Source organism: Diabrotica virgifera, chromosome 2 (assembly GCF_917563875.1).
Source record: "Diabrotica virgifera virgifera chromosome 2, PGI_DIABVI_V3a".
NCBI lineage: Eukaryota > Metazoa > Arthropoda > Insecta > Coleoptera > Chrysomelidae > Diabrotica > Diabrotica virgifera.
The window spans coordinates 201,472,567-201,486,998 of NC_065444.1; the positions used below are offsets into that span (position 1 = coordinate 201,472,567).

At 34.5% G+C, this 14,432-nt stretch overlaps 1 protein-coding gene across 2 annotated transcripts in view; it reads right to left on the bottom strand.

Moving 5' to 3' along the window:
- LOC126880353 (ionotropic receptor 40a) overlaps positions 1-10,502 on the bottom strand; it is an 85,696-nt gene extending 75,194 nt beyond the window's left edge. For both annotated transcript variants that reach the window (XM_050644165.1, XM_050644164.1), the window contains exons 1-3: positions 10,395-10,502; positions 5,180-5,274; positions 5,033-5,128 (exon numbers count right to left, since the gene is read on the bottom strand). In XM_050644165.1, coding sequence (XP_050500122.1) covers positions 5,033-5,128; positions 5,180-5,218 — 135 coding nt within the window. In that variant the 5' untranslated portion in view covers positions 5,219-5,274; positions 10,395-10,502. The remainder of the gene's footprint in view (positions 1-5,032; positions 5,129-5,179; positions 5,275-10,394) is intronic.
- Positions 10,503-14,432: the final 3,930 nt, after the last annotated feature.

The following is a 14,432-nucleotide window of genomic DNA, read 5'->3' on the forward strand; positions in this document are numbered from 1 at the left end:
TGAATAAACGGAGAGTTTTTGTTTTAATGCATCCAGACACTGTTGGGCTGTGTTGTTTTCTGGATCATATCTTGAGTGTCTTGCCTCAGCATTATTTCTCAGCATTATTTCTTTAGCTCTCCTGATGACTTTTCTACTTGTTACACCTCGTATGTATTTTGTGACTTGACCAATATCCCTACGTAGTAATCAATCTTTCTAAGCAGTCTTTTCCCAGAGTGCGATTCTGTTACCAGTTCTTCCGTTATTAGTACCCCTAGTTCTGATCTTAACGCCCATTACATTAGCAATTGCTGTTGCTGCACAGTAGATTAGCATATGCAAATATTCTAACGTGTGAGCTTTTATTAAAATTACTACTTTATTATTAATATGATTATTCATATTCTAGCCGGATGTGCAAAGTGGATCTGCTAATAAAATATTAATTGGACATTGGATTAGAAAGAAAGACTTAGTGAACGGTCACCAGGATCTCCCAATTTTCCCCTCTTTTATTTTACTTTGTATATTTGATTTATCCGTATATTTTATTATCCATTAATACTAATGTAATAATATAGTTCTTATTTTGATGGTATGGCCATACTCATAGTATAGATATAGAGATATTTTATTGAAAGATATGCTTTTGTCTTCCTGGGTCCATAGTTGTTACCATAAGAGGTCCTTTGCGAAGAATATTGCATAGTAACAAAGCATTTTCTCAATACGCACTCTGCATAAAACTTAAAAAAGATCATGCTTAATAATTTTGTGGAATTACAGTGTAGAAAGATTTGTTTAATGGCTTTACGATCATATTCTGCCTTGGTAAGATAGTTACCTAAGGCCACTTCCCGGCACACTGAACTGAACTGATCACGTTATTTTATCCCCGTTTAGGCTTAAACCTCCTCAGGGTACTGGAACTCCCTTTCAGGAGTGTAAGGACGATATTGAGTAGGTCCGAGTGTGGACATTAAAATAATGTACTAAGTGGAAAACAAAACTGCTAGTGAAGCGGGGGCTTTAGAAGGTGGTGTTCTTGTTATTAGCTCAGAAGCTATAGAGGTTAAGGAGAAGAACTGTTGCTATGACTTGCTCGAACCAGCGAGGACGTCAAGCTGCCATTAATTGGGAACGGCTCTTGGATTCAGCGGGATGCAGCTTATGTTATTCAGGGATGCAGCTTATGTTATCTGCGATATATAATAGTCGGAGAGATAGAAGCGGATTTTGTGCGTGATAAATAATATGGAAAAACTATACGGGGATATGTTGAATTAGTTGTGTACATGACTTTCTCCAACGGCCGGAAACCAGAGTGGGGGACGAGGGTAGCTATAAGGGGTCAAAGGCGCGGTTTTTATTATTTTTTTTGTGACGCTCATGATCGAGATATTGCAAAAAAAAATTTGGGAACTAAGTAAAATCTCGAGGGGCGAAACGCTCGTGGCCGACAAAGGGGTGGGGGTAGGGGTGAATATAAAAAATATAAAGGGTTTTTGGCGACGTTCGTGATTGTGATAGTGCACCAAAATTTGGGAATAAGTAGACAATGGCATAACTAAGTAAAATCCTCAGAGCCGGAAACCAGACTGTGGGATGGGGGTAGTTATAAGGGGTCAAACTCGCGGTTTTTATTATTTTTTTTGTGACGCTCACGATCGAGATGGTGCACCAAAATTTGGCAATAAGTAGTTCATGATGTAACTAAGTAAAATCTCCAGGGCTGGAACGCTGCGTGGCCGACAAAGGTGTGGGGCAGGGTTGAATATAAAAAATATAAGGGTTTTTTTGCGACGTTCGTGATTGAGATAGTGTACCAAAATTTGGGAATAAGTAGACCCTGGCATAACTAAGTAAAATCCTCAGAGCCGGAAACCAATTGGGGGAGGAGGGTAATTATAAGGGGTCAAAATCGCGGCTTTTATTATTTTTTTGTGTCGCTCATGATCGAGATAGTGCACCAAAATTTGGGAATAAGTAGGTCATGATGTAAACTAAGTAAAATCTCCAGGGGCGGAACGCTGCGTGGCTGACAAAGGGGTGGGAGCAGGGTTGAATATAAAAATTATAAGGGATTTTTTGTGACGTTCGTGATTGAGATAGTTAACCAAAATTTTGGAATAAGTAGATCATGACGTAACTAAACAAAATCTCCAGTGGCGAAAACCAGAGTTGGGGATGAGCGTAGTTTTAAGGGGTCAAAGTCGCAGTTTGTATTATTTTTTTTGTGACGCAGCACAACATTTGTCCCCCGCGCAGCGTTCCGCCCCTGGATATTTTAGTTAGTAATGTCATGATCTACTTATTCCCAAATTTTGGTGCACTATCTCAATCACAAACGGCAAAAAAACCCCTTATATTTTTATACTCACCTTTGCCTACCACCCTTTTGTACCCCAAGCAGCGTTCCGCCCCTGGATATTTTACTTAGTTACGTCATGACCTACTTACTTCAAAATTTTAGTGCACTATCTCCATCATGAGCGTCACAAAAAAAATAATAAAAACCGCGACTTTTACCCCTTATAACTACCCTCGTCCCACACTCTGGTTTTCACCTCTGGGGATTTTACTTAATTATGTCATGGTCTACATATTCCCAAATTTTGGAGCACTATCTCAATCACGAATGTCGCAAAAACCCCTTATATTTTTTATATTCACCCTTGCCCCACCCCTTTGTCGGCCACGCAGCGTTCCACCCCTGGAGATTTTACTTAGTTACGTCATAACCTACTTATTCCCAAATATTGGTGCACTATCTCTATCATGAGCGTCACAAAAAAAAAATAATCAAAACCGCGACTTTGACCCCTTATAATTACCCTCGTCCCCCACTCTGGTTTCCGGATCTGGGGATTTTACTTCGTTATGTCACGGTCTACTTATTCCCAAATTTTGGAGCACTATCTCAATCACGAATGTCGCAAAAACCCCTTATATTTTTTATATTCACCCTTGCCCCACCCCTTTGTCGGCCACGCAGCGTTCCACCCCTGGAGATTTTACTTAGTTACGTCATAACCTACTTATTCCCAAATGTTGGTGCACTATCTCTATCATGAGCGTCACAAAAAAAAATAATCAAAACCGCGACTTTGACCCCTTATAATTACCCTCGTCCCCCACTCTGGTTTCCGGATCTGTGGATTTTACTTCGTTATGTCACGGTCTACTTATTTCCAAATTTTGGAGCACTATATAAATCACGAACGTCGCAAAAAAACCCTTACATTTTTTATATTCACCCATGCCCCACCCCTTTGTCGGCCCCGCAGCGGTCCACCCCTGGAGATTTTACTTAGTTACGTCATGAGCTACTTATTTCCAAATTTTGGTGCACTATCTCGATCACGAGCGTCACAAAAAAACTAATAAAAACCGCGACTTTGACCCCTTATAACTATCCTCGTCCCCCACTCTGGTTTCCGGCCGTTGGGGAAAGTCATGTACACAACTAATTCAACATATCCCCGTACAGTTTTTGCTTATTACTTATCACGCACAAAATCCGCTCCCAGCTGTTAGACTATAAAGGGGAATTTGTTCTAGAATTGCATAATACTCGTCAGAAAGTTAGTTTCTGGCCAATTGTAAAAGATTGGCTGGAGGGAATGGAATTTTGTTTTTGAGAATTCTGGTGACCTATATGACCTTGTCGATTGCAAGGGATTTTTAGATCGTTCTTAGCTCTAACATTTGTACCAATAATCGTACGTGTTACATATCTGTTGCTGAGAGAACGGATTCTCTCTTTTATGGGGGGAATTTTTGCGAGTGGGTGTACTAACACCGACGGATAACTCCAGTGCCTCCTGAGCCACTTTCTGAGGACTTTACGCTCACACTCAAGGATGGTGTTATTGTGTCTGTGGTTGAGTGAGGCATCGAGACAAGCACTGTAGTCAATATCACTCGCATGTATGTGTTGTAGGTGTGCATCTTGTTTGATGTGCCTCCAAACCTTCCAGATAGCGCTCTAAGAAGTTTAGCTCTATTCCTTGCCTTATTTAAGGTGTTTTGGATATCGATGTTCCAGTTGAGTGTCCTGTTAGAATGGACTCCCAAATATACTACCGATGAACGGAATTCAAGAACTTCATCCTGTAGGGTTATCCTAGCTATGCTATTAGGATGTCTGAAAGCAACCATTTGAGTTTTGGTTGGATTTAGGGTGATTCTCCATTTATTGCACCGTGTAACAATTTAATTGTGTTTGGGCCCTATCGAGGACAGAAGGATGTCTCAGCGTACCGTATGCAGTATGCAGTGCCTGCAGTGAGCAGAGCAGTATCGTCAGCGTAGAGTAGGATGGACTTGGTTCGATTAATGGGGTGGGGGATGTCACTATTGCATACTGTGTATAGTATTGGAGCTAATATTGACCCTTGTGGCAGTCTAGCTTATGGAATGAATGGTGTGGAGAATTGGTTTGCTCTTTTGACGCGTACGGTCCGATTTAAGAGGTAGGAATTAATGAGTTTGATGAAAGTTATAGGCAGTCCGAATCGGCGAAGTTTTTCGATCAGACCTGTGTGCCACAATTGTTGATCGAAAGCCTTTTGGACGTCTAGGAATATGTCTACTGCATATTTTTTATGCGTATTGATAGTTTGGGAAATGAAAGTGGCTGCTCCAATCAATGCATTATTCTTGGAATGTTCAGCTCTGAATCCCCGGCACATTAACCATTGACAGAAATCAATATCTATGTTAATTTCTAACAAATTGATTTCACTTATACCTACCTATATTAATTAAACTTTTTAGGAACCTGTTTATAGTTCCTACAATATATTTGAGAAAAAATTAATTAAGCTTATTACAACAAAGTCATTTGTATTTGAATGGTGTGGTTAAGGGTCCGGTATAGGTAGAAAGTAATCTTTTGTTAATATATTGTACTTTTAATTATTATACCCGTTATTTAGTATCTTTACCTCTCGAAATTTAACGATACTACTCAAATACAAATACATAATGACTTTGTAATAGTATTTATATAAGGTTTTATAAATAATTTGTTAGCAAGTATACTTACTTCTATTAATAAATATTCGTATATACGATGGCGACCTAAAAAAAGGGTTGAAGACTCGTAGAAATTTTCAGTTTGATGTGAGAGGTAAGAAAAATACTAAAAATAAATTATATTGAACTTTATGATTTGTTTCTTTATGAGATTTACCTTTTCAACTATATCGGGATTTGAGAAATTGAAAGTCATTGCCACAATTTTTCCGTCATGCAAGACTCTTAACAGATGTTCGATAAATCTTTCATCTAAAATAAAAGTTTTCTATCAATATTTAAACTCACAAGTAATCATTTAATTCTTTTTTCTTTTCTAATTTCTACTGAAAAAACTGATTTGATATAGCAATTATAATCTAAAGACCATAAAAAAACCAATGCCACTCTCATAATACATAGAGCCAACGTTTATTTATTATACAGGGTGTCCCGAAAAGATTGGTTATAAATTATACCACAGATTTTGGGGTCAAAAATAGGTTGATTGAACCTCACTTACCTATATACAATAGTGCACACAAAAAAAGTTACAGCCTTTGAAGTTACAAAATGAAAATCGATTTTTTTCATATATCGAAAACTCTTAGAGATTTTTGAAGATATTCTTCTTTAGCGGCGAATCGATTGAGGGTAAAATTGTACATTTACCGCGCTCATGCGCACACTGACAGTATGTAGTTCTGACAGTATGTTGCTAATCTTTCAAGATAGGTATGTATGTATCTGTAACCGTGCAAATAAGTCATTAAAAGAATATATTAGTAGTTTTAGGAAATGTATTATTTATTATAATTCTTGTGTTTTTGGATTAATAAAATATTATGTAAGCATAACATTTTTACACTATAAGTCGCCGTGTTGTGTAATTATATCCGAAACTTACATGTTTATTTCTAGTGCCTCGATGGAGTATACCCTATTCCACGAACATACGCCTGTTTTGGAATACTTCGACAACGAATATTTTACTGTGCAAAATAAGAAGAACGAAAGTTAATTGCAAATTACATTGTTGTTTATTGGAATAATTATTAGCGCCATTTACTTTCGTACTTCTTATGTTGCACAGTAAAATATTCGTTGTCGAAATAATCCAAAACATGCGTATGTTCGTGGAATGGCCCATAGTTAGAAATGCGTTAGCACTGAGATTGGAAGGTTGCGGGTTCAATTCCCCCGGGCGGTTCATATTTTTTTTTATTTTTGGTTGTTTTAATAAAAATTTTTTAAAAGTGGTAGATAAGAAAGTTAGTTTGATTTTTAAATAAAATACAAATAACCTTTTAAGTATATTTACTTCGTTTAAATTACCTATTATATAATAGAAGAATATCTTCTTACGTGCGTACATAGTACACACACATTCTTTTTTTATTTAAAATGGACATGTGGAATTTTTATGGCAGCAACATCTTAAAAAAAATTATAGTGAAATTTGTGCACCCCATAAAAATTTTATGGGGGTTTTGTTCCCTTAAACCCCCCCCCCCAAACTTTTGTGTACGTTCCAATTAAATTATTATTGTGGCACCATTAGTTAAACACAATGTTTTTAAAACTTTTTGCCTCTTAGTACTTTTTTGATAAGCCAGTGTTTATCGAGATATTTTGAATATTTGTCGAATCCACCACATATTTGTATATGGTTGAGTATATGATTATAGACACCTGTTAATAATCTGAAAAATTTATAACTTACATATTTTTAGGTATATTTTGAAAAAGAAGCCACATCTCGATAAAAGCTGACTTATCAAAAAAACACTAAGAGGCAAAAAAGTTTTAGAAACACTGTGTTTAACTAATGGGACCACAATAATAGTTTAATTGGAACGTACACAAACATTTGGGGGGTTTAAAGGAACAAAACACCCATAAAATTTTTATGTAAATATATTAAAAAAGAAGCCGCATTTCGATAAAAACTGGCTTATCGAAAAAATACTAAGAGGCAAAAAAGGTTTAAAAACGGTGTGTTTAACTAATGATGCCACAATATTGAATTAATTGGAAGGTACACAAAAGTTTGGGGGGGTTTAAGGGAACAAAACCCCCATAAAATTTTATGGGGTAGACAAATTTTACTATAATTTTGTTTTAAGATGTTCCTGCCATAAGAATAATACATGTCCATTTTCAATAAAAAATCTCCAATAGTTTTCGATATATTGAAAAAAAAAAATGATATTCATTTTGTAACTTCAAAGGGCTATAAGTTTTTTTATGAGCTCATTTGTACTAAGGTAAGTTAGGTTCAACCGAACTATTTGTGACCCCAGAATGTGTGGTATAATTTATGACCAATCTTTTCCGGACACTCTGTATATGAGAGATTGGCTCCGAAGCAGTGCAAGATTTTTATACCGCATTTTAGACCTGGAAGAAGAAGAAGACACTCATGGCTTCAAATTTACGCCATAGGAGTAACACTAATATAAATAAATAATCATTTCGTTGTAAAACTAAACAAGAGCCGTCTCATATATTAGTTTGTTCAGAGAGCATCAAAAGCACCCTAACCGGTTTCAAACCTTATAAGATTATCATCAGAGAGTGCATATTTGATTATCTCTGAACAGACTAACAGCCGGTTTCCGAAACGTTATTCAAATCTCCGATCATCTAATCGGCTGTCAGATTTGATCAACTGTTAACCTGTGATGGGTTTCTCAAACGCCAATTATTGTAAAATTGCATGATCATAGATCATGTAATCGATGATCTGACATACAATTTGGTAACGATACTGTCACAATTGGCTGTTATCCTTCAAAATTTCAATTATATTAACCTCTAAATCCAAACTTGTATCTTTAGATTCTAAAGGTGCATTCTCTCTTACGTACTGTCCCTTGTTTGGAGCAATAATTGAACGAGAGCATTTTAAAAATGAGGCTAGGTAATGTGACGAGAGTTGGAGATATAAAACAGTTTATTTATGATCTATAATATTTTATAATCGTATTTTTATTTTTGGTCTATATATTTACTTTTTATATTTATTTTTAATTTATTTACCGGCTGTTTTATTTTCTTCAAAGTTAGCTGCTATAATTTCTCACACGTTTTCCCTCTTATTTACATCGCTATAATCATTATGTTCTGCTTTTTAGAGCTCTGGCCTCTCAAAAAATAGCTCTATGAGTCTAGCATCCTTGTTATCTTACATTTTTAAAAGAAAAAAAGAAAAATTATATAATCAAATATAAAAAATGTCCGAGATATCCATGTTCTGCAAGTTAAATAAATATTTTAAATTATTTCTTCCATAAAACAATCTTATTTTTATTGAATAATATGATTTATATCATTTATATATGTGTTATTTGAAAATTTTTTCCCGGTATTTGTTAATTACAGTAATTAAAAAACTAAAACACTCTTAACAGCCCGTTAATCGACGGATAGTCGTAGATTAGGTAACAGTCCATTTTTACCGCCGTTTGACAAGCGAAACTGGTTAATCGACCTTTCGGAGACTCAAAACACTTATGATCGGCTGTTAACTAACGATTAATCTTTTGTCAGGTGATCGACTGTTGTTAAAACTAGTTTGGTTGACGTTTCTGACGCATTTAATCTATTGTTAATCGTCGATTACATAATTTTTGAGATGATCATCCTTTCGGAAACGGGGCGTAAAATTCGGGCTGCCAGTATCGATTCACAACGAAATAACATGATGGTGTGGGTGTCGTAGCGACATCTGCTAAAAATAAGCGAAAGTTTTGCTTTAATAAAATAATTAAATAATATCAAAAACAAAACTTTAGTGGGACCAATTTTCTGGTAACACTTTCATGGTTTCTAAAATTTGCAAACCAACGAATTACTGGAGCAAAGAAGGCTAAGGGAGATCTAAGAGCACCTCACTTCTCGCCTGTCCAGCGCGGTAAAATTCCGTGGATCAAAAGACTCATAGAATGGAGACCTAGAGAAGATAAAAGACACCGAGGTAGACCACCAAAAAGATGGATGGATGGATGGATGATACAGAATGCACAAGATAGAAAACAATGGAAGAATATGGAGGAGACCTATATCCAACAGTGGATGCAAGAGGTTGAGGAATGATGATGATAATAATGATGATTTCATGAATAAAACTGTATTTATAAATAATTTTAACTAATATTTTATTGATATCTTCATCTGACTATTTGCTAAACCTGCTCATGCTATTTATTTTGACAAGTTGTAAAACATTAATTGTGATAAATACGGTAAGCGGCAAAATAAACAGTACTGAAATTCGTATGCTTCAAATTTGTATGTGTCAGGCGCCGAAACGCACTGAGTGGTTTCCGAACGCCGTTATAATGTATGTGAATGTCGTGATACTGTTAGGTGCTTCAGAATGATTCTCAGTTTGGCAGAAAAAATTTTTATAGTGGGGTACTATTTTCGGTCATACGGAAAAGGTCACGAAAACGGTTCAAACTTAAAATCAACAATGGTTTCAGCAGGACGGGACAACCTGTCACCCTGCCAGGGAGTCTCTTCGAATATTGCGCGATCATTTTGGGAGTTGCCACTCACCAGAACTAACGCCACCAGATGCGTACATATGGGGAATGCTGAAGGAGTCAGAGAGATCCACCGTCAGCCATTTTCGAATTGCGGACTGCCAGAGGCAGTGACGGATCTACAAATTTTACTTAGAAGGGGAAATTTGCATTATGGGGTTTTTTCCAATGAAAAACCAACGAAAAGACATAAAAAAGATAAACTCAAGTTACATAAAAGACATAAATAATAACTTACAGGCATTAGGTTCCCTTAATTTTCCTAATAGTGTGTTTATTGGGTTGGAATTGTCTTTCTGTGGTTTCGATTTCATGTCAGCTAATATATTTTCATGTTTGAACAATTTTTTCTTTAATTTTGGACGTTCTTAGGTGGGTAAATTTTCTCATTTTCTCTCTCCGTAGATCCGCCGCTGGCCAGAGGGCATCTTTAACATATGTTTTATCGGGAACGTACGTCGTCGTGAATAATGTTTGCAAGGCTATATCATGTATACTAGATATATAAATAATCATAAACTTTTAAATATTAATTTCAGTACTGTTCATTTTGCCGCATACTGTATTACCGAATGTGTATCTACAAAAACTTGAATTTTTTATGTGAGAATTAAAACATATTTTTTCGAATATCACACGATAGTAAGAATAAATAAGAAAATAATGTTTGTTTCTCAAACTTGTTGCCATTGGCAATAGTCACTCTAGCCTTGCGCGCCCTAGTGTCTATTGCCTGGCAACACATTTTCGAAAAATTGTCGCATTATTTTCAATTTATTCCCACTCTCTTGTGATATTAATGTTGAGAATTTAAAATACCATAATAATACTGATAATACTTACTGATTGAATAGTCAAATCCTATTGTGATGTGTTGTAATGGAAATCCACTAATAAACTCATACAGTGCAGTTATCAAGTCTCCACCGTAATTATTTTTAATTTCTTTGATTGTATCTGTCAAAAAAAATTTATTGTGTATTATATTAACCAAAAAATATATATCATAATAGTTATTAAGGAATCAGGGGTATTATAAGGATTATTTAATTCATAGGAGATTCTAACCAATAGAAAGCTACAGAAATAAAAATTAAACTGATAATTTTTGATAATATCCCGTCGTCAAGTATATTACGTCAGATGCCCTTCGTTGCTACGAAAAAATACATTCAGTGGCATTAATGACAATAATTAATGTTTTAAAAATTATAAAAGTGATGACTTTCAACCGTTAAATATTTATAACAACTGTGTGTTTAATTGTATTAATTTGCACTTACATAATAGTGCAGTCACTGAAAGTTTTCACCTCCGATTTCGTTGAACCTCCATCGATTTTCATGAAAATTGGTGAGCAGTTAGAGGACACCTCAAGAAACAAAGGTGACATGTTGCCAACTTGCGCTTTTACCCTGGGGGTGGATGCCGCCCCTTTTCTGGGGTAAAAATTATTTTATTAAAAATAATACCATAAATCGATAGAGGGACAAATTCTAAGCAAAATTTGATATATTAAGTTATTAACATAAATCAATACTTTTTGAGTTATTAAAGATCAAAGATTTTATTTTTTTAGTACAAAAATGCATGTTTTAAAGCTGTTTTTCGTATAACTCAAAAACTATATTAGCTTTTACAAAAAAGTTATTCTTACCAAAATTGAAGACAATAAAAAATTCAATACACTATTAACTCAAAGTACTAAACTAATGTTAATCCAAAGTGAGTTATAGGTAATTAAATGTATATTTATTTCGATGAGTACCCAAATCTAAGTATTCAAGCTTAAATAACGGGGAAACGATGCATTTTATAAAATATACCTGTTAAGCACTTATCAAAGTACTTCAGAATACCTAACAAATGAACTCCAAGTTAATAGCATCAAAATTAAGCAAGTTATGACGCCATTTCCACAAAAACTAAAATTTATAGTAATCCTTACAACAATTTCTTTGTATTAGCATAAGTAATGATTTTAACATATTTCACTGATTTAGAATGCATATTTTTGAAAAAAGATATAATTTAAAAAAATCAGAATTTTTAAAATCATCGTCATTTTCATTTTCTTTTGATAATAACTATAAAAATACTCAATATACGTAAAAAATAGTAAATAACCAAATTTTAGTTTTTTCTATATCAAATATTATACCTTTTTACCATTTATGTAGGGTAAAAAATATCCGAGATAGAAACGTTTAAAGCTTAAGTTTTGCCGCGAGAACCATGTAACCGTGGCCATTTAATCTTTGATCTTTAAAAAAGTAAGGAGTTTGAAAGATTAAATCTAACGTGTTTTAATAGCCTTTGAAATCACCTTTCAATCCGTTTTTAGGTGAACCTGATATCTTAAAAATTAACGGAGTTATTAAAAAAAAAACGATAACATTTTTTGGAAAAATTTTTAAAAGATGAAGTTTGAAAAATTTTTGGAGCATAAATTTTAATGCTATTAACTTGTCCGGTATCTCATTTGATATATATTTCTAAGTACTTTCATAAATGTTTGATAAGTTTATGTTATAAAATGCATCAATTTCCCGTAATTTAAGCTTGAATACTTAGATTTGGGTATTCGCCGAAAAAATATGCATTCAATTACCTATAACTCCCTTTCAGTTAATATTAAAAGGTTTTTTTAGTAAGGAGTTTATTTAATTTTTTATTAGCTTCAATTTTTGTAATAATAACTTTTTTGTAAAAACTTATAGTTTTTGAGTTATCTATGAAAAATCGGTTAAAAACATGCATTTTTCTTACGAAAAATTAAAATTTTTGATCTTTAATAACTCAAAAAGTTTTGATTTATTTTAATAACTTTATATAAAAAATTTTGCTTAGAATTTGTCCCCTTACCTAATTATGGGGTTATTTTTAATAAAATAATTTTCACCCCGAAAAGGGGTGGCATCCACCCCCAGGGTAAAAGCGCAAGTTGAGATATCCTCTAACCACTCACCAATTTTCATGCAAATCGATGGAGGTTGAACGAAATCGGAGGTAATAGCTCATATCCACCTTCAGTGACTCCACTATAAATAAATTACAATAAAATTTTGGTTTTGAACAGTTTTATTCATGAAATAATCGCAACAAATTGCACTCGATCTCTAAAATTATTATCGAATTTTTGCCCTCGTGACACTTTAACATAATTTCACTCCCCTTCGGGTCGTGAAATTAAAACTGTCAAAGTGTCACTCGGGAAAAATTCGATAATTTTAGAGCTCTTGTTTAGATTGAATTAGATTGAATTGAAAGTAGAATTACTACTGATCATAACGCTTGTGGTCAATGGTGTGTATGACGAGGGCCCTGGCCCGAGAGATATACGTTGACCAAAAGCGTTCTCTTACTCCATATACAATACGAAGTTAAAGTAAGCTTTTATTGAATGAAGTGTAAAACTGTAGGTATATAAAAAGTAATAAATAAAATGTTTAATTTTGTTTGCTTACATGCATCTGGAACCATAAATTTTCTTGAGTTAACATCTTTTAATATAAAGAAAACCGCAAATAGTTTTAAAATATTGACATGCATCTTAAGCTGTTCTAATAGTAAGTAAACGAATATTTCGTGAAATGCCACCCCTTATCTAGTTATTGACACGTTTGATGAGTGCTAATTAAATATTTACTGGATTCATTATGGTTACACTACGAAAACACAAAAATTGAGGACTTTCAGGTATTGCTGCGTATAAATACGCCAGTCAATGAGAACAAAAAGAGGATATTAGGTACCTCTGAATTCTATCCTACTGCATGGATGTTAATGAAATTTTGGGAATAGCCTCTACTTATCTCCTAATTCAAAGTCTACCCCAACGGAGTAACCAGAATGACCCTAAGGGGAGGTTACAACTACTGTAGGGTCTCTGGGAGGTATGGAGTAGTAATGGAGTTAAGCGTATAGAGCTTAAAGTACATCCCAATGGGGGGGGGTTATAACCCCCAAAACTCCTCTCCCCCACAACACCCACTCCTTCTTGGGGGTGGAAAATTTTTTGGTCAAAATAACTACGGAAGTGGCTAGATAACCTAATTCTAAGCAAAAACTATTCTATATTTTTTTTTAAAACTCAATACTTTTTGAGTTATTCGTGGTTGAAAATTTGTCATTTTCATTGAAAAATGTCACCTTCTCGGATGGTTTTTTGCGAATACTTTAAAAATTATGCATCTAACGAAAAAACTATATAAAATATTTTTGTAGCTTATGAAAAATCAAAAAGATTCGTTACTTCATAAATCTTCTAGTTATAATACAAAAAGAGATATGGTAGGTGAAGAGATTATTTTGGTACATGCTCAAATCGGTCTGTTCAACTTAAAATAACAGAGAAATGATCGATTTTAAGTGGAAAGGAAAGAACTATATGAGAGACGAGACCTAGAGCTCACTATGGCCGAGAGAAGACAGGAAAGAGAAAGGTCAATTGAAAGATGGCAGAGAGAATGGAACAACACGGAGCATGTGGCAAAGTGGACAAAGATGCTGATGCCGAACCTAAAAGATTGGGTGAACTGTGGTCATAGGCGACTGGATTATTTCCTAACGCAGGTGCTCACAGGATACGGGTGTTTTAGAGCCTACCTCTCGCTAGGTTCGGAAAGGCTGACACTGATGAATGCCCATACTGCAGGCATCCGGACATTGTTACACATGCTAGAGTGCAACAGATGGATAGTAGAAAGGAACAGAATGGAAAGAGAGATAGGTGTGAATTTTGTGACTGTGAGAGATATGATTGAAAGAATGATTGACAATAAATCTGGTTGGACTAGTGTACACAACTATATCCGTTTAGTGATCAAGAATAAAGAATTTCGGAGACTTAAATCATATATTTTTTAATTGCAAAAATTA